The 24,230-nt window shown below is 38.4% G+C and overlaps 1 protein-coding gene across 2 annotated transcripts in view; it reads right to left on the reverse strand.

The window, feature by feature from the left end:
• LOC138770260 (nuclear receptor subfamily 2 group F member 5-like) overlaps positions 1-9,210 on the reverse strand; it is a 22,303-nt gene extending 13,093 nt beyond the window's left edge. For both annotated transcript variants that reach the window (XM_069949196.1, XM_069949194.1), the window contains exons 1-2: positions 9,003-9,210; positions 8,063-8,836 (exon numbers count right to left, since the gene is read on the reverse strand). In XM_069949196.1, coding sequence (XP_069805297.1) covers positions 8,063-8,456 — 394 coding nt within the window. In that variant the 5' untranslated portion in view covers positions 8,457-8,836; positions 9,003-9,210. The remainder of the gene's footprint in view (positions 1-8,062; positions 8,837-9,002) is intronic.
• Between the last annotated feature and the right edge of the window lie 15,020 nt (positions 9,211-24,230).

The following is a 24,230-nucleotide window of genomic DNA, read 5'->3' on the forward strand; positions in this document are numbered from 1 at the left end:
TTTTATTATGACAGGTGAGCTTTAAAGGAATTGTATAAGATTAGATGACAAGGTAAAGGTATTTCAGCACATGGAGCCACTTCTCTGTATTGGCTGTGACTAGTAGTGCTGCCCTCTTATATGGGTCTGACATGTATGTGACAGTATCAGTCACAGCTGAGTCATGCAGAATCTAGAAAAAAATTTGCTCCTGGAAAAATCTAGAAAAATTTGCCTCTATACATTTTACATTTAAATTTCCTGACGCAAATATAGAATTATTATTTAAAAAAAAAAAAAAAAAAGTTATTTATTTTAGGCCAAGAATGGAGTATTATGGGAGTTCTGCTTGGTTTTCCGACAGGGAAATTAGATCGTAAGCTCCTATGTGACAGGAATTAGTGAATGATCTGTATAATGCAGCATAATATGTCAGCATTCTATGCATAATGGTAGTAATAATCACTTGTGTCACCCTCAGTATATAACAGCCAGGTTGTACCTCTCGGGAAGCTTATTTTCAGTGCAAATCAGGCCCTTTCACTGATATAAAATGGTAATTTTCCAGAAAGGTCACCTGACCTGAATATATTAGACACTCACTGAGCTGATGAGATGTTGGCAAATGGTTTAATGGTTTAACCTATTATCCGCTATGCTTTGGTGCGAGGGAATTAACTACTGATGGAAACATTAGCCGAAGATGATTGAATCTCCAATGTTTTTTATTCTTTTTTAAATAGATGTATCGATAAAACCCAAATGATTTTTTTTTCCGTCCAACCATTTGTATGTAAGCCTATTCTTTTGACTCCATTGTTATGTTAGCTGTATTAGATTCCCATGGGATAGAAGCACCACACCCAGAAGAAGTCTGGCGAGTACAGGACTGGGCAATAATTGATGACATCTAAAATCATAGGAGTTCTATTTTTGTATTATTTTACAACAAGGACTGATATGGGAAACTTTGATTCTCATGAGTTTAATCTTGTTTTATGGAAGTAAGGTCATATGGAGTCCTACCTCTGAACTCTGCAGTTGTAAGACTTGAAAGTCCTCCCTATACAACATTGACTTATTGGGCCATTTAATATGGTGGTTTTGGTGGTTTCCCTACAGGAGCCACCCCGTGGCTGGGCCCTTCCTGGAAGGATATCTGACTAGTCCTGTGTTTTGAGACTCTTAAACAAGGCTCTTTTTTGCATATCCCTATACAACATGGCCTTCAAGCAGAATCATGGGGCCATTAGTCAACTTCCCTGTGAGTTACCAACATCTGACTCTGGATTCTTTCTCACATGATGGGTATACAAACCACACTGCCTACTAGTTCTGCTAATAGTCCATCAAATTTATGTAGTTTACCTATACGTCTTTTATGGGAACAATTGAAAACCCTCAATTTAGTGATAAAGAGGCAGTCACAGCCGGGTCCTGGTGCCATGTTGAGCTCATGGGACCTCCTGCCATGAGAAAATAAATCACATTGTGCCTTGGCCGCCATACTTTAATAAGGTGCACTGCTGTAGTATCTTATAGAGCAGGAATGGCGAACCTTAGGCCCTCCAGCTGTTACAAAACTACAATACCCCTCAGGCCTGGACAGCTGATATAAAGCAACTTTTGGGGTTCATTGAGTGGCCATGACTGGATCAATGAACAACCCCAGCTGTCATTAGATATTAAGCAGTAGCCTGTCCAGGCATGAGGTTCCCCATCCCTGATATAGAGCAAAGAAGAGTGCAACTTTTAAGGGTTCATTGAGTGGCCATGACTGGATCAATGAACAAGAACCCCAGATACCGTGAGACATTCAGTAGCAGTAGCTGTTGTTTAGTCCTGATCTACTTATCAGGTAAAGAGAACAAAAGCTGCCCTGCCTATCCATAGCAATGACCCCGAAATGTGTCGGTAAATGTCAGGTACACAAACTTGCGTAAACTAATGAGGAATTATTGATTCAACACAAAGTCCAAGCGAAGGCAGATTTAGCAGTCTGGAGAATTTCTTTGTAGTCGTATGCCTGTAGTCAATGTATATATATCTATCTCATTTTCGTGAAATTAGAGAAAGAGTCTAGGAACAGTAAAGATAATTGCAATGGTGCAAAGGTGAAAACAGACGTTTTGACTGATGAAACGAGCAGATGTCTTCCGGAAATGGCTTTCCAACATGTTACAAAATCATTTTGACATATGGTCATTTGAGACAGGTGTTATCGAAGCATTTAGTCCAAAGGCTGGAGCTGGGTATAGATAGAAGTAGGATATTTGGCTATTGCGAAACTTCTTGGGAAAGAGGCATGAAAGTTTTCTGAAAGTTATCAATAATCTTTACAACAATGATCACCAACACTATCTGTCTATCTGCCTCTGGTCACTTCCAGATGGTAGTATTTAAGGAGGGAACTATGGAGCACCAGCTGATGGCTTTAATATCACTAAATCAGATTGATCAATGCCATGTAATTTTGTTCCATAAAGTAAGGAGATGTCTCATGTTAGGCACATTCAGATTGACCTAAACCTTTATATAGCCAAAACACAGCTCCTGGGCACGTCATGAAATGAAGTTTATCCTGCTTATTGTCTACCCCATTTTAAAGTCAGGTTGGTGCGGGAGTAGGAGCGTTCTTCCTCAAATATACTATTATAGGCTATGCACCCTTCTGCACTATTGCAATGCATAAACATACATGAAGTTTTGCCCCAATACACCAGACCCTCCTCAATCATGAATTGCTATTTAGACTTGATCAGAAGTTGAAGGCTACGCCATGTATGCTGCATGGTGACATATCCAACAATATCCAATAACATCACAATTTCAATCCATGTCTGAGGAAGGTCTACAATTTTAAGAGTAAAATTGCACATATGTTTGTGCATTTCCATACATATTAATATATTTTTACATGTAGCTGAAAAAAGTGTATATGTATATATATATATATATATATATATATATATATATATAAAATTTGTTTTTTTTATTACTTTTATTACTTTTTTTTTGCCTATGCATAAATAAAATAAGCAAATAGTATTTTATATATACTATTATATTATTTTCACCTAGAATGTTTATTTTTTTAAATTTTATTTCCTATAAATAAAATAATAAATTTCGGTGGCGAACATTAGGCAAGAATATTAAAATTTGGTTGAGCTGTCAAAAGTCCTGTCTAAATCTAATTCCTACAATGCGATGACATTCTAATGATTGCTATTAAAGGCCTTTATCTACTAAATTGAGACATTATCTTTAAAAACGCAAAAGGAAAAAAAAAAATCATCCCTTAGCTGTTGTTTTTTTTTATACTAGAGCAATTTCCTCATCTCTTGCTGCTCAGGAATTTTGATACATACTGTAGTTTCCATTGTGCCATTTTGACAAGCTCTTTAGAAAGAAGCCGAGCTAAGCTTGGTACAATTGTTGGATTCTACACAGAAAATCTAATGCTACATTCTTCTGTTGACATATTCCAAAAGCTTCTTCTTAGTATGGGTGGGTGGGCTGGAGGGGACTTAAAGGAGATATGAGTATAAATTTAGTATATTAGTGGTTCTTTTCTGTAAAGAATTTTAGTATTTTTAAGTTGACCTTGTATTATGCTTTTTTAAATTATTATCTACTTTTTGTTAGTATAATAGTTTAGTATAGTACCTGGTTATTGATAGTTTAGTATAGGTATGCCCATTATATTGGTCCATCTAAGCTTACACTCTAATATATAAATTAAAGTAAAATTTAACACCTAGTAACTTTTGGGAATTTTTTTTCCACAAACAAATGGGGTTCAGTAATTCATATGGACATATAAAAGCAAGTTGAAATCGGGGATCTAACACATCGAATTGAATCCAATTTTTTCTAGTGTTTAAATTAAATTCTAAATAAATCAATTAAAATATAATTACCAATTAAAGAGAAATAAAAAATTTAAAAAAAATGTAAAAACAAGATTTAAAATTCTCTATAGAGTACAATGTTGGGTTTACATTCTGTAGAATACATCGAAGATTTATGAGAGCTCTTTATAAGGTTTTTGTTTCTTGACAGCTCGCTTTGAGTCATTTATATCTATTTGTCATGTATGGAATATTCATGTTGACTGATCTTCCATCGCTCAATCATTGTCTTTCTTTCAAAATTAAACATTGCTCCTCTCCAGAAAATCAAGACTTTCAGCTAATAGAGTTTATCACCTCTGGTAACACTGCTATTTTAATGACACTGTAAGATGAAAAGAATTTACCGCAGGCTTTGAGGACTGACAAAAACTTAACTGAAAAAGTTACAAAACTGTCTAAAAAAAAAAGTATACTTTTTTTTTTTTAAAGCATGTCAATCAACATACTTTCTCGAAATGCCAGTGTCCTGTGAAGGGCTGACCTTTCTAACATTGTGCAAGGTGTTTAGAGTAAGGATCGGGTGACATGGCTCATTAACCCTTTGTGGATTGGAGGTGTTTTGAGTCAGGATCAGATAACAGGGATTGTTAACCCTAAAAAAAATAACACTTTCTATATTTTTTTTTTACAAATACCTGAAACCAAAGCAAATGAATGACATAGATAATATGACAAATATAAGTTTTAACAAGCTGTATTTGTTTTTTTCTTCCTGGAGGCAGTATGCCAATTTATATATATAAAAAAAATATATATATATATAAAAAGATATTAAAAAAAAAAGTTTTTGGTTGCGTTTTACAAAGAAACAGCGTGACACAAGAGACATCAATTACTTGAAATTTTAGTGGATGTTTGTCGATGCTACCAGATGCTTAATCTCAATTTTGTAAACACATCATCAATGGGTCGAGTTGGATCACAGGAGAGAGTTCTCAATAGTAATTCACTCCCACTTTTGTCTTTGCCTTTGAATGGCTGTTATTTGGGGCAGATTTTAAGATAGTGTCTTGGTAGCAGAAATGGAAGAGCTTTTAAAAAGCCAAATTTCCCAGGGAACTTTTATTTTATCAACAACTTTCCTACTGGGTAAAATGCTGGTGGTCATTCTAGCAGGAGCCTGTGTCCACTGTTTGTTTTTGGTTAAAAATAATCAGGGAGTAACGTAGATGGACTGGGTATAAGATCACAGTTGGATTTTGGATTTTGTTTTTTAAATTTCTACAATTAAAGGCACAGTCCTTAAATATCTACAGGAAACTTTGTTCTAAAACGTATATACTGATTCACCCCTTTGAAACAAACAGAATACTAGTTAAGTTGTAAAGGACAGTGCACCAAGTAGTATTTTTTTAGTGCATTTTTTTGTTATTGGTCCATAGTAAAAATTCAAACATACTTCTCATAAATTCTATATGATATTACTGAGAAGGTAAAAAAAATAAAAAAATAAATCACACTATTGTTTATACAACAGTAACACAGTGGATTGAATAGATTTGTTTAACAAAAAACCAAAAGTACCTTATAAAAAAGCCCTTCAGATATTACTGTTATAGGGGCTAACTCTTCACTACTATGAATAGTCTTAATTTATACTGTTCTTTATATATTTTTAGACCATAGTATCAAAAAAAGATAGTTATACTGTGACATACTTTTTTTATTTTTTTAAAGGTCACCAGCGCAACTGAGGCCAATATAATAAAAATGGAAAACAAACATACAGTTACTAATAAAACAATAAAAGAGGAAGGGAATATTCAGGAAAAAATATGGTATCTTTATATTATATTATTATTATAGTGCATTATCAATTACATGATTTAATGGGTCATTAATCTGACTCTGTTATCTATCTATTTATCTATCTATCTATGATTTCTTTTTTATAAGAATTTTTACACACAATTAAAAATTACATACTATGACTACCTTGTCCTACTTATGCTACAAAAATAATAATAGATATGTTATTATTACTATATAACAGATGTTATAGATGGATATTACAAAACAGAACGAGTAATATGGTATCCCGAGTGTTTTTATCGCTTAATTAAAGAAGAAAATGATTCGTGTAGAAAATATTTTTCCTAAATTTCATATAAAATGATATGAGAAGATCTGATAAGATTCAATGAGGACCTGAGGCATAAGGAGAGAATCCTAGCTATGGGATCTCTAACAATGATCAGGCTTCTCATGTAGAATCACATGGGACACATGTTACATTAGATGTGTACATGACTTATTCATAAGTTCCAGCACCTCCTGCAGCACAATACTGGTTTACTGCATGTTGATGGAAATTCAGTAGCTGCAACAGCTGTCAGACTGAATACAGATAAATATACTTTGGACTATTTGTAGAATAACCGTGGGTATGTTAACTGGGAAGGCATGGTGTTTTAAATGCAGAAAGAACACATCTAGTATTGATATCTATTTTTATATCTGTCAATCATTTATCTATCTATCTATCTATCTATCTATAATTTATTATCAATTAAGCAACCAATCATCTTTCATTTGTTAAGTATCAATATATATATTGTTACTCATATATCTATACAATATCTTTATTATAACTATGTATTGGTTTTACTGTCTATCTGTATCTAAAATCTACTTATAGTAACCCTCTCTTCTATCTATCTATCTATCTATCTATCTATCTATCTATCTCCTATCTATCTATCTATCTATCTATCTATCTATCTATCTATCTATCTATCTATCATCTATCGCTATCTATCTATCTATCTATCTATCTATCTATCTATTCATCCATCTAGCTAATAGTGTATATTTTTTTAAGCCTATCAATTTCATGTCCATTTATGTGCCTACTTAAATTTCTGTGTCATATATGTATTACCTACGTATCTACCCACTAACTAGCCAATACAACTATGGTGACAATAAAAGTATACTATACAAATATTCACATAAACACCCATATCTCTAACCCATTTGCCTGCTTTTTAACCATAAATATAACAACTTTACTGCTACGATTGGATTTACCTAAGAACAACTATAAGAGAACTATCTCTGTTGAGATATATTGAGTGGGAAGTGAATAGACAGGCATAGTTGAGATTTCCCATGGGTTGGATGCATGCTTTCCATGACATAACAATCACAATCCATTTCTTCTGGTTACGGCGCAGATTTATAGACGACACTAAAAATATAAATGTATGTTAATGAGGTCCAGGTTATGCAGCACAAGCCTCTTTGTGTGTGTGTGTGTTTGTGCTTATCTCTGTGTACATGTATCAGTTGTGATAAGCTCCATAGGAATGCTGCCAGACCAGGTTATTCCTCTTATGGGATTTTTTTTTTTTTACATAAACTACCACTTTAAATCCTGACAGTCCACATTCACAACAAAGCAGGTCTGATTATAGGCCCAGAGCCCCTGGACTTAACTGGAAGCTTGTAGTCATTTATTGTGCTATTGTTTTGTGGATTTCTTTTTGTAAATTCTTTTTGTAAGTTATTGCGCCTTCATTGCTGACTCATTTGCGCTTCTAATAGTTAATACAGCATTTAGGATGGGCTATATTATCTAAACGTCTTTGTAGATATTGTCAATCAATGGAACCATACCACTCCGAAAGTCATGTTGTAACATTTCCACAAGGCAATGACTAAACATGATATATATAAATATCAGCATAAGATAAGTCTAATATTTACAGTAGGGCGGCCCTTTTTCATAGGTTCCTTACATCCAATTATTTACTGATAAATGATTAATTGTCTCTCCCATTAATATAAACCAACCTGGTACCATATGATCTAAATTATTAATTATCAATCAAGACCGCATGGTGTGCTCCTTTGGGCCCATGTTAGTTGCTCATACTGAATACTGAAATTTTAATACTTCAAGTAAAGCGGTGAGTATGCTAGTGGATAGTCAAATACATATAATGTTTAGGTAATATCGACTTTAGCCTTTTCTGTTGAGCTTTGTTAAAATGTTTTAATAACAAGACTCAACTCTACTGGAAAAAACATAAACCAATGACCCAGTATAAGTTCTCGAGAACCCCCCCCCCCCCCGAAACAATGCTATTGGACACAAGGTTCTCCAGAACATGAGTAAGTGACCCCAATCCAGTACAACCCCACCAGCTCATGCCAGAACTCACCTTCTCTTCTCATGCCAACTTTCAGGCACTTCTTTAAGCGACAGTACTGGCACTGGTTCCTATGATGCTGGTCTATAGGACAGTCTCTGTTGCCCCTACACGTGTAGGTGAGGTTCCTTCTCACTGATCTCTTAAAAAAGCTCTTGCACCCTTCACAGGTGAACTGACCATAGTGCTTGCCACTCGATTTGTCTCCACACACCATGCAGTCCACATTGGGAACTCCTTTGTCCCCTGAATGAACAGGGTCCTGACCTGGGACAACTCCTTTAGGCGTGCTCGGCGTTTGAGGTGTGCCCCCAGGATCCTGATTGCACAGCCCAGGTGGATTGCTCACCTGAGAGGCTGCCACCCCTGGGATGTCTTCCTGCCAAGGGTTAACCACCATGGCCATAATACTGTATCAAAAGCTGAGATCCACAGCTCCACAATCAGCAGCACTGACACAGGCTGGTAGGGTGAATGTGAAAGTCTGCAAAGTTTACACAGTCCACTTGCAAATGAAAGAGAAGAGGGCGTAGAGAGGCAGTCTTGTTGTTTTAGGAAGACTTATATATGTACGTATATATCCTCTCTGATCCAAATGCAAGCTGCCCCACACTGTGTCCAGAGTCCAGATATCCCTCCAAGAAAACAGGAAGACTGAGTTGTGCTTTCAGATCCTCCTTTCAGGGAGGGAGAGATTAGTCATGCACTCACAGCACTAATGTCCATGTGTGCCTACAACAATCTGTGTACGGGACTGACGGCAAGGAAAACTTGGCTTCTTACCACCTACAAGAAAGAGGGGGGAAAAAAATTAATAAACACTCTTTGTGGATTTGACTTATTATGCAGCTCCTAACAATGAGAAATCAGATTTATTTATTTATTTTTTCAAAAAGAAAATAATTTTCGAAGGATAGATAAAGATAGATGGGATAGGAGTGTGGCTACTTACGTGCAGTTCGCTTGCTTCTAAGTGTACGGATAGCTCAGCCTTAGTCACTTATTTAGAAATGCTGAATGTCCCCCATAGAAGACAATGCTGCTGCAGCTTGCACACCAGGCTAATGAATAGCTTGAAAGAAGTTTGAAAAGTGACACAGATTTCGCCTCTTAGTAAGAGCCAGCCCCTTCCCTCCTCCAGAGCCTCCAGTCAGTGTGGATGTCCCTCTGCTGCAGTGAACTCTGTCAGTAAGACCCATTTACACTGTGTCCATGGAGATTTCCTAATCAGGGCAGACATGGGGCTGTGCTATGACTTCACAGGGAGCTGGGATGAGCCTGATACTGGGGCACTTATTGGCTCACAGATACAGGGGGCTGGAGGGCCATGGGGGGGCGGGGGGGCTTGGTTACTGACAGTGGCTGTGTCATGCTGCCTTGTTTTCTCCGCTCACCTGCTAGGGGGCTTTCTCTCAAATGAACAGTTGGATTGGAAGGAAAAAAAAAATAATGAAGAACATAAGAATTCAAGAGGGAGGGTATTACCACGATGCATAGAGATAGCAACAGACAAGTGGTGCAAGAATTCAGGAGCCATAGAAGCAAAGGTTTGGTGTACCTTCAAATACGACATTGGAAATACTTAGCAAAAATGTGGATTAGAAGCACATAAAATGGTAAAACATCATATTGTACAGCAATGTACCTAAAAAAAAAACAAAAAACAGTAATTCTTATATAATGTACATAATATATAATATGCAATGAAAGAAAGGCTCAATTCCCCTCAGCTCTATGTTCCCTGCAAAGCCTCTGTGTGTTCTACAGAGGCACCCTGGTAGTTGTAAATGTACTTATATATGTGATATATATGATTTTTATTGACTATTTTGGCGTGTATATACATACATTTGTTTAAATTTTTATATATCAAGCCAAAGGTAGAATAGCTTATATTTCAGTTTGTTTCTATAGGTGGTGATATAATACTGTATAGTGCCCAATGTCAAGCAAAACGGGAAAAAAAGAGCTGATGTATAGAAAAATGCAAAAAAGAATGAATAAGAGACACAATCATGAATCTCAGTAGGATTTACTATACTGCCGAGAACGGAGGTGAAGTAGTCTCTCTCTCTGGACACGGATGATTGCTCAGGAAAGTTATCACCAGTGACCAAAGTTTCATTGTTTGGCAATATATTTATATGCATATATGTATATGTGTTGTTCCTGTACAGTATCCACAATGAAGAAAGTGAATGTAATAAATTATTATTATCTTATATGGATCTGTAATTTTTTTGCTTGCATCGTTCACCTACAAATAAACAGTGATAATATAGTGTTGCTAGCAGGTTCAGTAATCCCCCAATAAGTCATATATACATATAAAAAAAGTCTGTATTAGTGACCGCGTTCTGTTACTGGCTTTTCATAAGGTGGTCTTATGTACTGTGATCCCAATTATTTACTAAAAAGTACACTTATTATGAGCTGGTGTAGATTTCAGCTAAAATTTATAGTTACACTAAATATGTCCAACTGATTTAGGCCATCCCCCCAAGCCACAAAAACAATGAATAGCCACTCTATTTGTGTTTGACTGCACTGGTGCTCACTGCCCTTGGTGGTCCCTGCTTCCCTGTAGTCCCTGGCACAGCTAATCAGTAGCCTCAGAGGTGACACGCCTCCGCTGTGATTGGCTGAGCAGGCATTTCCGGCAGGAAGCAGTGGTGAGCAGCAGGGACCCGGCACTGTGGGAGGAGCAGCTGTGGGAGTATTAGGGACAGGAGCATATGCTGTGATTTTTTTTTTTAATTTGTCACTGGCATATCCCTTTAATAAAACCACTGACAATATTGCTTAGTGCATAATGCCCCTTCTGGATACAAAACTGGGGCAACTGGTAGCTGAACTAGAAAAAAGCTGGAGAAGATCATATAAAGCCTGTATAAGCCTGTATAGTATTTACTCTGAGACAAAACTGCTCTCCATATTCTATAATACATTACTACATATAAGGGAGAATTTTTTTTACAGATTTTACGCTTCTTGTAAGCATCAAAGTATTGTCTTTAGGCATGCAAAGCAGGTATTGTGCCACTCAGACGTGACACAATGTGAACAATCCTCTTTTGTTATAGAAGAGTGGTGTGTTGAGCTTTTCGGCAGCACCACCATAGAAAAAGATGAAGCATTACACAGTTACCATAGATATGAATGGGCTGTGTGAGTAATGTAAGGGCTTGTTGGGTCTTTTAGAGGAAGATGCTTTTTGTAGCCATTTTTCTTTTTTGAGGATTCTGAACGGGTGGGGGGTTCCTACCAGAATTCTCTACTGAAGTATTCCAGAATACTAAGCTAGACATTGGCATAGACAAGACTATTAGTAAGCATTGGTACTTGGGAAGATGGATTACAACAAGGACATCCGCTTTAGGTGCCAGATCAGCCTCCAGATCACTACAGAGGCATTTCATTATGATCAGTAACAAATCAGTATTTTTGTAAGTTACTAACCTCATAACGCTCTATGATGTATTTTTATGTCATGCCAGTGTTTGGGGAGCGTACATGACAGGTGCCATAAAGCTGTCACCCATTAGCAGCAACTGGAATCAGAGCCTTCACCCGATCACATTCTGCCTCCTTTTCCCATTTATCATTTTTCACTATAAAAAATAAGCATAAGTGATGTTAAAAATGCCCCGACCTGTAAAATATAATGTTATATATATTCCGTAGAGTGAAGCTTGTAAGTGAAAAAGATAATGCCAATGACAAAGAAATTTACAATGTAATACTTATCCTGTACTGATCCCGAGTTACAATGTAATATTTATCCTGTACTGATCCTGAGTTACAATGTAATATTTATCCTGCACTGATCCTGAGTTACAATATAATATTTATGCTGTACTGATCCTGAGTTACAATATAATATTTATCCTGTATCGATCCCGAGTTACAACATAATATTTATCCTGTACTGATCCTAAGTAAGGCTGGGTTCACACTACGTATATTTCAGTCAGTATTGTGGTCCTCATATTGCAACCAAAACCAGGAGTGGATTAAAAACACAGAAAGGATCTGTCCACACAATGTTGAAATTGAGTGGATGGCCGCCATATAACAGTAAATAACTGCCAATGCCTATGACAAAAAATTTTTACAATGTAATACTTATCCTGTACTGATCCCGAGTTGCAATGTAATATTTATCCTGTACTGATCCTGAGTTACAATGTAATATTTATCCTGCACTGATCCAGAGTTACAACATAGTATTTATCCTGTACTGATCCTGAGTTACAGTGTAATATTTATCCTGTACTGATCCTGAGTTACAATATAATATTTATCCTGTACTGATCTTGAGTTACAATATAATGTTTATCCTGTACTGATCCTGAGATACAATATATTGATTCTGTACTGATCTTGAGTTACAATATAATGTTTATCCTGTACTGATCCTGAGTTACAATATAGTATTTATCCTGTGCTGATCCCGAGTTACAATATAATATTAATCCTGTACTGATCCTGAGTTACAGTGTAATATTTATCCTGTACTGATCCTGAGTTACAATATAATATTTATCCTGTACTGATCCCGAGTTACAATATAATATTTATCCTGTACTGATCCTGAGTTACAACTTAATATTTATCCTTTACTGATCCCGAGTTACAATATAATATTAATCCTGTACTGATCCTGAGTTACAGTGTAATATTTATCCTGTACTGATCCTGAGTTACAATATAATATTTATCCTGTACTGATCCCGAGTTACAATATAATATTTATCCTGTACTGATCCTGAGTTACAACTTAATATTTATCCTTTACTGATCCCGAGTTACAATATAATATTTATCCTGTACTGATCCTGAGTTACAGTGTAATATTTATCCTGTACTGATCCTGAGTTACAATATAATATTTATCCTGTACTGATCCCGAGTTACAATATAATATTTATCCTGTACTGATCCTGAGTTACAACTTAATATTTATCCTTTACTGATCCCGAGTTACAATATAATATTAATCCTGTACTGATCCTGAGTTACAGTGTAATATTTATCCTGTACTGATCCCGAGTTACAATATAATATTAATCCTGTACTGATCCTGAGTTACAGTGTAATATTTATCCTGTACTGATCCTGAGTTACAATATAATATTTATCCTGTACTGATCGTGAGTTACAACGTAATATTTATCCTGTACTGATCCCGAGTTACAATATAATATTTATCCTTTACTGATCCTGAGTTACAATGTAATATTTATCCTGTACTGATCCTGAGTTACAATATAATATTGATCCTGCACTGATCCCGAGTTACATCCTGTAATATTATGGTGCACGGCAGAGCCTTTTCCTTTTGTACTAGGCACATATACGATATTTTGACTAGGCCAGAGGGCATGCACACAGTCATTATGTGTCCTCGGGATATAAAATATTCATTATTCGCCCCCTTATTAAGTCTTTGATGTAAAAAGTTCACCTATTAGCTTAATGAGGTTATTTAATCAGCTATAAACCCTTGTGGCTGCTGCGGTGCACAGGAGAGAAGGAGAAAGCTTGGACTGTGCACCTGCAATCTGTAAACCTGTCTTCCGCCACACTGCCATGGTATCTATATCCACCATGACTGATGCCCTGGTGGGTCCTCTGAATCCTCCTGGTGGCTCCCTGCAGGGTCTAGTGGGGTGAGCTTCTTCCTGCTGGGACTGTGTATGGCATGGCAGAATCACGTAGCAGAGTCTAGAGATCTGAATGAGACAGTGACCCCTTGCGTTAGGAAATACAATGTGCTCTCTGTAACAGCCAGCCCCACAGTGCATGAAGTTCCCAAGCTGTGAGACTGATCTTCTAATAAGGTAATGTGCAATTGCAAAACACGCCTAATATAATCTGCTGCTGCATGCGTTCTACAATAGTAGACTTTGTAAAGGCACTTTCTCCACGACTATGTCATGGCACAGTAAGGAGAAGTATGTGCTATCTGGTGATAGGCCAGACAAGTGAGGGAGAAAGTAACTGTGTGTGTACTGCTAGCAAACAGCCCAGCTCTGAAATGGAGAATGGGAAACAGCTTTGCACCATGGAGGGGGATTTCAGGGGCACAATAAAAGCAGTGAGAGCACTAAAATCACCTTGTCACAACTCCTAAGAGCTAAAGGGGTTGTCCGGGCAAATGAAAAAATGCTGGGCAGAAGTGGATGATGTAAACAACAAAGACTCCAGTACAGCCGCTCCCAGGTCCTGTGACATCACAGCCCCACAGGAACTGCCTGCACAGCCAATCAGTGACTGAGGAGGAACACACCGCAGCAGTCGCTGATTGTGACAGTTTCTGTGGTGTTGTGATGTCACAGGAACTGGGAAACAGAGGAGACCGGTGGGGTACTGGGAGCGGCTGCAAAATTATGAATGTGCCTAAAATTCCTAATAGCAAAGATTCAAATTGGCAGAAGCAGATAGGGGCATGAGGATAGCTTGAGATGTGGTCTCCCGAAAGGCCTAACAATGGGGTCGTTCTGGTGGCTTGTTTACAGAATAATACTACTAATAATAATACAGCCTCAATACTTTACCTAATGATCAAGGAGGTTTATACCCTTTACACGCTCTCCTTCCTGGTGTTTCTGATCCTGATTTCCAATTGATCCTGACCTTGCCCCTGTCCTAGGGCTGCCTTTAATTATAACATGTAGAGATGAGTAACACTCATACTATTTATTTCAGGTCCAGTTTATTAGGAATTATCCATCTGATTCAATATGATCATATTTGATGCGAATTGAAGGAGCCCTAATTGCCCTGAAAGTCTGTGTATGACACCCTAAAGTTTTCTAGGTTTCAGGTTGTTTATATCTATCCTGTGCACAGTATTGTTACCAGCGGCAGAAGTAAAGTATGGAACATCATGGACAATGCAGGAGATGGGCAGCTAATCTCAAAACTTTCAGATTCACAAAGGAGAACAGAAAGAGAGACATTGAGCAACGACATTCATAGAAGATGTGTGGTTAGTTCTTTAAGGGCTCCATTACATGGGTTGATTATGTGCTGAATCAGGCAGATATCGCCCCGTGTAATAGAGACAGCGACCAGCTGAAGAGACGATCATGGGCTGATCTTTGTCTTTCAACATGTTAAAAAAGCAACGCACATCGCTATGTGTAATAGGGAGTGATGTGCGGCCGATGGCTGATCCAATGGTAAAGAAGATAAACATACTTACCTGTCCAGGCTCCCCCGGTGTCCTCCTAATTTGTTTCTATCATTCCCTGCTCACTGCAGGCGCCTTGGCACTGTCTCAGCCAATCACTCGCCAAAAAGCGGCCTATCACTTCATAAATTAAATCAGAAGTGTCCGCCGTGACAGCTGTGTTGGGCGAGGAATCAAACAGACAAGGATGGAGGACATCGAGGGATTGTAGGCAGGTAAGTACACCAAAGCTAGGACCTCAGTGGCCACCCCTCATCAGTAGCAGCAATGCTCTTCATTTCAGTATTAGCAGTGGTCGTCATCATCATCAGTATTAGCAGTGGTCATCATCATCAGTATTAGTAGTGGTCATCATCATCAGTAGCAGCAATGGAAACAAGCCCAGTGCTCCTACTTAATTTATGGTGAGTTGAGTCACATTCACAATATAAATGTCATAATGAAATAATACAGTATGCACCCCCTCTGTGACTCTGCCCACTATAACCTCACATCCATACAGCCAAAGCCCCGGGCCATGGAAAAATGGTCTTGCCTAAAACCAGTTCCTGGTGCAAAAAAGTTTGTGGACCACTGAACTAGATAACAATCTGTCAACAGTAGGAGGAAAAGAGCGGCATATCAGGAGAAGAAAGAAAGTTTACTAAATGAATGCAAACATATTGCAAAAATATTTAACTTGCGGAGTCCTATAAGTATAACTATATTAGCTGAGATGGGACTCCCTTGCTCACACTTCTGAAGGCAATCTTATATCGCACATTTTTTCCACGCTTGCCTAAACTCTTTTCACAGTGCTATATGTTAGCAATATGGAAATAAATGATGATAATGATTAGGACTACATACATTTGTAGTGCAGCAGCCTCCCGAGACCTGAGAGGAGGAGGTGCGTGGGGTTTGGGGAGATGACACATACAGGAAGGGTCCTCAGTACAGTCTGGCTGCAGAGCCTAGACACACTCATCTCTCGGACCCTTTTAAGCTGTACGGTTGGTCAAAGGGGACTGTAAATAAGCTGTTTCTTATAATTGCCCATAAAATCTTTCACTCCAACTTCCATTATTCACTGCAAGCAGAGCCAAGGGGCTCACCAGTCACATAAATTTGTTTTGGATCCCTTTTAGGTAAAATTCATTACGTTTATCTAGAGTGAAATCCTTCTTTTAAGGTCAGAGATTCCTCAGGCTTTTCCTGGAGATTTATAATCTGGATAGAGAGACTGAGTGATCATTACTCATTCAAGAAAATGTGGCTCTCAGGTGAACCCTCCACAACAACTGGCTTCAACCCCATTTAATTCCAAGAGATTTGGGAACTTAACATGAAGCAAAGGTTATACATTATTACAAAGCATGGCTACTGTACAGCAATGGAAATCATGAAATCATCTACGCAATGAGATACTTGAGCTATTCGGCCTTCAGAACATAGGGGGAGATTTATCAAACTGGTGTAAAATACAATAGTCTTAGTTGCCCCCTAGTTACCAATCAGATTCCACCTTTCATTTTGGAATGAAAGGTGGAATCTGATTGATTGCTAGGGGCAACTAAGACATTTCTACTTTTCACCAGTTTGATAAATCTCCCCCTTAGTTTTTATTTTTCAGTGTCAGGTTGGGTTGTATGTATCATTATACCACTGAACAAAATTTTTAAGTTGTTTTTTGCTGTGCCTTTTGACCTTATATACAGATCAGTTTAGACCAAAATGTACTTGATGAGCGACATGACATTGTCTAGTTGGTAAAATCACCTGAGATGCAAGAGTAGAAAACTGGGGACTTGTGGGTTTCAGGACAACCTACGTAAATTTCACCCATAGTTTGAGCCCAGTGATTTTACAATGGGGCCGAAGAGCCTTTTTAGACTTAGGCCTGTTCACACGGCGTAAGAGACCCGGCCGGGTCACAGAGCGGACAGTCTTTGCAAAGATCGTCCTGCAAATGATCTTTCCTGCTGCAGAGTTCTCATGCGGGCCCATCAACGCGAACCTGCATCGGAACTCCCCATAGCACACTATGAAGCAAGCGGCTGGAGCCGCTAGCTTCATAGTGTGCATTGAGAGGGTTTCCTACGGCCGATATTCACTGAATAGCGGCAGCAGAAAACTGACATGTCAGTTATGTGCGGCGCCTCTAGGGGTCCCGGCCGGAGCGTATACTATGTGTATACGCTCCGGCTGGGATCCTATAGTCACCTGGTCAACGTATTTTTTCATATTTATACGGCGGTTGTTGCAAATTGCAACAACGGTTGTAAAATAAGAAAAAATATGTTGTGTGAACATAGCCTTATACATTTTTTTGATGCTACCCTGAGATTTTTGTGACTGGAAATCTATCAAGATGGGTACAGATTCTACTAAAACAACTACAACAGGAAAGTCGGCTTAACCGCTTAGAATCAGGATTAATCATCAGTTCAAGCCTGAGGAAGGGCCTAGCCTGAAACGTTGCTAAACTATTTATGTTACACGGCAGTATAGTCAAATTTATTGAGACATGGATGAATAAACACTTCACTTTGCAAGCTACACCTTAAGTGCTAAATTCTTCTGCTTTTTTGTACAAGTAGTATGGTAGTGGGAGGTAAACTACCCAAGCCTGTCACCCCTCAATATATTCCTTGTAAATTCTGTAATTTACATCTCCTATCTGCATTAAGCCCCTATTACACGGGGCATTGTGGACAGCAAGCAAGCGCTGATCTGCCACCATTACTTGTGCCTACAGTGAGTAAAGAGGAATGGTTAAGAGCCGGGGGGGGGGGATGTTGCCTGGGCGATCATCAGATTGTCCGGGCAGCCACTAGGGACAACTGCTGTCCGCCTCTCCTATTGCGGACAGCATAGGCAGCAGACCGTGCCAGGCTGATCATTAGCGTTTCAGCCTGTTGAAAGACAGCGATCAGCTGACATCATGCACGCCCGATAATCACTTCCTGTAATAGGGCCTTTAGGGTTTAAGGCTAGGGCGGCATAGCCATGTGTCAAATGACCCAAAAATTAATGTGACTTTCTGTTATGTGCCTTTTTGATATTGGCATTTTGGCTGTAAATACACCAACAAAAACATGGATCTCACTGCTGCAAAGATTAGTATGAAGACCACAAAAACAGGTGCATGTTAAAACCATTAAAATAGGAAAAATGTATCTTCCACACTCTGCGCAGGAGTGGGGAAATCACTCACAGGATAGGACCCATACAATAGTCAGGGTAAGCAGATGTAACAGTCTTTAGTAAAAGTATCAATCCCACCCCAAGGGCTAAAAGGCCCAGTGAAATGTAGCAACTCTACTCAATACAATGAGATGCCATACAAGACATTGTCTATCAACACAAGTTTTTTTAAACAGCCTTCTCTTCACCCCAAGAATTTTTTGTTTCCTGACTTATCCTAATGCCCTGCCAAGGAAGAATGGCTCATTTGTGTCACTGTGGACCCCTGAGGAAGTCCAGGTGACAAAACACGTGGAGCACTTTGTGGCACTTGATAAATAGTACATGAGATGTATTTACACTGGCACATTCTATGATTATATTTTATGTATTTGTATTTATTTTAGGAATTTCCTGCTATCTCTGCATATTATGTGCTTTGGTTTATATATATATAATTTGGATTTATATGTCCATATTGTTTGCATCTGTTGTTGTTCAATAAAAGCGGATTATACATATTATGTGGATCAGATGTCACTGAGCCATAACACGGCCAGTGTTTGTAGCTCTTATTTCATTTTTAAAATGTTTTTAACAAGATTCTTTGCTGTATATGAATTAATAAAGAATACCGTGTGTATATTTGGAGTTGCAGACCATTATTTTCCAGCTTTTGTGTTGGTTGTTGTGGCATTTGTATCACTGCAACATCTATGGCACATGCCAGCTCTTACATGCTGTTTTTAGGTAATAAATATGTATTTGGCTAACCAAAACAAGTGGAGACTGTCACTTCCAAAGCTTATATAAAACCAAAGGCCTGTTCACATCTCTTTCTACTCATGCTTCCTGTGAACAGTCGGCGGCTGACAAAAGAATATAGAAAATAAAGTTATACTTACCTCTCCATTCTCCCAGATGTCCTTTTGCCTGTTCCCCGTTCACCACAGCCACCACTGACACTTCCTAACCCATCTGTGCAGTGATAGGCTGCTCAGCCAATCACTGGCTGTGGTGATGTCCTGCAGAGACGGCTTCAGAAGTGCCAGTGGCGGCTGTGGTTAGGGGGAACAGGCAGGAGGACACCAGGAGCATGTCTATATAAAGCAATTGCTACATGGAAATCGAAGATGTCCGTGTACCATGCAATAGGCTCGATAAGTGGCTCTAGCAGATCATCACTTGCTTACATAGAAAACTGAGCCATGTAATATTACCCTAACTGATGTGCAGTAAGCTATGTGAGTGTGCCTTTGGTTTTATACGTGTTTTAGAGGTGATAGTTTCCCTTTAAATAAGAATTTTAAAGGAACTGGGGAAAAAGGAACAACAGTGAATGAAAATAACTGTATAAAAAAAAAATTGAAACAATTTTATATATGTTAAAATTATCTGGACTAAAAAAAATTGACATGGTAGGAAAACTATGTATACTACATCTACATCTGCTAGGGGCCAGTAATTGAACAGTTAAAATAGCTTTTCTTGATTTCATGGAACACGATGGAACATTTTTTGCCCTCTTTAAGCCCAAAGATAACCTAATATCAATGGTCACTTCATACCCTCTAATAAAACCCTGGTCACTATTGTAAGGCTTTAGGCGAGTGTGTCTCCAGCCGATGCGCTTGTCACGGATTTGCACACCTGTGTTTTGAGGCTGCGGTAACTTTTGCCCTTTCCTTCTAGAAGCAATGCTCCCTGAGCTGAGATTTCTAATCCCTCCTGATGAACGGAAAGAAAAACACAGCTGCAGGGAGATGTGGATATGCTCTGATGGTGGATCCCTCATTCCTTCATGCAGCTCCTACAAAATGGCTTGGATGGGGCAGAAAAATTTACAAAGTTCAAAGGTCACGCAATGTTGAAGATACATTTTCAAATGTGTTATGACATTTTGCGTGAATGTAGCAATTTTTATTAAAGATCCTTGGGCGTGATGCGGTTTATTACCAGAAGGTCAGGAAGGCTTCTTGGGATTTTTATTGCTAGCTGTGGTCACGCTGCTTGTGTTGTTCTAGTATAATACCTGCCATGATTTATTTATTATTATTTTTTTTTGTTTTGGTTGTTATTTGAAATTTTGTAAGAGAATACATACATATTGTACAGCGGAAACCTGGTGCTGCCAGAACAGCATGTAACAAGTTAATAGTCTTAAAATAAAAATAAGCAAAAACCTAATGCGGAAAGAATATCCAAAAACAATTCATTTCTGCACATGCATTACATAGGAATCCTATAGTAGACGCTGGGGTAATAAATAATGCGCAAAACAGGTGTAAAATAATAAGACGTACCTTCCCCCAGGATACAAGAAAGCGAGAAAGGAGAGTAGAAAGAAGGGACAGAACAAAGTAAAATAACAAAGAACCCAAGGAGAAGTCTTACTGGTCAAGGAGAAGAGAGTTGTAAGCCGCTGTACTATTATTTATATAGGGCCAATATACAGTAATTTATAGCATTATGCTAAGAGTAAATGAACTGTCTACTAGAGAGCAACTCTTTTCATAGGCCCTAGTTTTGGAGGACATAGACCATGTTGTGGAGGAATAGGATTTATTCTGGATGGACAACCTATCTAACCCCTCAGCAGGAACTCTACATGTCAGCAGTAGGAGTGAAAAATTACTGTAACTGTGTGTGTGTCATCTGATTGACAGCTAGGTAGGATGAGGAAAAATTTCTGGGCTTAGGAGTCCAATAGGTGGTGTTTTTCAATGATTGACAGCCTCCATTGCATGAGTGTTAGCTATTGGCCACTAACCAGGACTGCCCTATGGACTTATTTAAAGTGATACAACCCCCCTCAAAACTATATTTCGATCTACTCGGCTCCTTTTCCTAAGATGATGTTGATAGACGATACACATTTTCATGGTGACAAGTCCCCTTTAAATATTGACTTCTAACAGCCTTAAAATGAGTCATCAGTGCAACCAGGTGGTGGGTAAAGCACATTGTATGCTGGGCTGTGTTTAAATAATGGCATGCTGGGCTGTGTTTATATAATGGTATGTAGGGATATATATATATATATATATATACACTACCGTTCAAAAGTTTGGGGTCACCCAAACAATTTTGTATTTTCCATGAAAAGTCACACTTATTCACCACCATACGTTGTGAAATGAATAGAAAATAGAGTCAAGACATTGACAAGGTTAGAAATAATGATTTGAATTTGAAATTACATTGTTTTTACATCAAACTTTGCTTTCGTCAAAGAATCCTCCTTTTGCAGCAATTCCAGCATTGCACACCTTTGGCATTCTAGCTATTAATCTGTTTAGGTAAGCTGGAGAAATTGCACCCCACGCTTCTAGAAGCAGCTCCCACAAGTTGGATTGGTTGGATGGGCTCTTCTGGCGTACCATACGGTCCAGCTGCTCCCACAACAGCTCAATGGGGTTCAGATCTGGTGACTGCGCTGGCCACTCCATTACCTATGATAGAATACCAGCTGCCTGCTTCTGCTGTAAATAGTTCTTGCACAATTTGGAGGTGTGTTTAGGGTCATTGTCCTGTTGTAGAATGAAATTGGCTTCCATCAAGCTCTGTCCACTGGGTATGGCATGGCGTTGCAAAATTGAGTGATAGCCTTCCTTATTCAGAATCCCTTTTACCCTGTACAAATTTCCCACCTTACCAGCACCAAAGCAACCCCAGACCATCACATTACCTCCACCATGCTTAACAGATGGCGTCAGGCATTCTTCCAGCATCTTTTCATTTGTTCTACATCTTACAAACGTTCTTCTTTGTGATCCAAACCCCTCAAACTTGGATTCATCCGTCCACAACACTTTTTTCCAGTCTTCCTCTGTCCAATGTCTGTGTTCTTTTGCCCATCTTAATCTTTTTCTTTTATTGGCCAGTCTCAGATATGGCTTTTTCTTTGCCACTCTGCCCTGAAGCCCAAAATCCTGCAGCCGCCTCTTCACTGTAGATGTTGACACTGGTGTTTTGCGGGTACTATTTAATGAAGATGCCAGTTGGGGAGGCGTCTGTTTCTACAACTAAAGACTCTAATGTGCTTATCTTCTTGCTTAGTTGTGCAACGCCGCCTCCCACTTCTTTTTCTACTCTGGTTAGAGCCTGTTTGTGCTGTCCTCTGAAGGGAGTAGTACACACCGTTGTAGGAAATCTTCAATTTCTTAGCAATTTCTCGCATGGAATAGCCTTAATTTCCAAGAACAAGATTAGACTGTCGAGTTTCAGATGAAAGTTCTCTTTTTCTGGCCATTTTGAGCATTTAATTGACCCCACAAATGTGATGCTCCAGAAACACAATCTGCTCAAAGGAAGGTCAGTTTTGTAGCTTCTGTAACGAGCTAGACTATTTTCAGATGTGTGAACATGATTGCACAAGGGTTTTCTAATCATCAGTTAGCCTTCTAAGCCAATGAGCAAACACATTGTACCATTAGAACACTGGAGTGATAGTTGCTGGAAATAGGCCTCTATACACCTATGTAGATATTGCACCAAAAACCAGACATTTGCAGCTAGAATAGTCATTTACCACATTAGCAATGTATAGAGTGTATTTCTTTAAAGTTAGGATTAGTTGGGGGAAAGATGAGAAGCAACTTGAGAAAATATTACTTTACTGAAAGAGTAGTAGATGCTTGGAACAAACTTCCAGCAGATGTGGTTGGTAAATCTATAATAACAGAATGTAAACCTGCCTGGGATAAACATATATCTATCCTAAGATAATAAGAAGGGAACTACTAAAAGGGCAGACTAGATGGACCCAGTGGTCTTTTTCTACCGACAATCTTCTATCTTTCTATTGACTGAAGTGAGAGGGCAGAAGATTACTGTGAGTAGTTCCCGCCAGCCCCCGCATTCTTATTACTGAGGCTGATAATTCTATACAGACAGTCTGGGTCCTAACACCCAGGGCTGTCCAGAATGACAACTTAGATATGTAACAGATACTCACTCGGGATACAATGCCTCCTATAGCTATATAACATAACAAAAAGTTATGGTTGATAAAATGCAAGAATTAAAAAAAACATAAAAATTGGCTCTGTAATATTAAGGTTGTGAAGCACCTTTTATTAGAACTATGAGGGAGATTTATCAAACATGGTGTAAAGTGAAACTGAAAATCAGATTCCACTTTTTATTCCTCACAGACTCTTTGGAAAATGAAAGGTGGAGTCTGATTGGTCTGACTGGGTCAGTTTCACTTTACACCATGTTTGATAAATCCCTACAATGTGTTGTTATTCTTCCTTATAAAAAAATGTATAGTATGGTACCGTGTTAGCCAGAAAAATCCATATTGTGGTAAACACTTGTAATCAAAGTATTTTAGGAGTGATACCTTTATTGGCCAACAAAAAATTGTTAGAGTTGTGAGCTTTCAATTTTTATTTTTTCATTTTTTTGTTGGCCAATAAAGGTATCACTCCTAAAATACTTTGATTACAAGTATTTACCACAATATGGGTTATTCTTCCTTGAAATGTTTACATGCATTGTCAGTTGGGTTATACCATTGCCAATATCAATACCTACTAGACACTCTCAAATCAGTGGTGACAGTGTCCGACTGTTTATTATCGCACCTCTTTGCTATGCTTTAGAATTATTTTATAGGGAATATACACATCAAGTAAGAGATCTGTTTGAAAAGCTGAACAATAGGTGTATCTATCCTACATGAAAACACTCCCACTTAGACCCAGTAATTATAAGGCCCCCGTACGCTTTATGAAGTCAGCCAAACCCGTTGCTGACGGATGTTCAGCCGACAGTTTTTTATGTATGGGGGCCTCCTTACTCTCCACCGAT

Source organism: Dendropsophus ebraccatus, chromosome 13 (assembly GCF_027789765.1).
Source record: "Dendropsophus ebraccatus isolate aDenEbr1 chromosome 13, aDenEbr1.pat, whole genome shotgun sequence".
Lineage (NCBI taxonomy): Eukaryota > Metazoa > Chordata > Amphibia > Anura > Hylidae > Dendropsophus > Dendropsophus ebraccatus.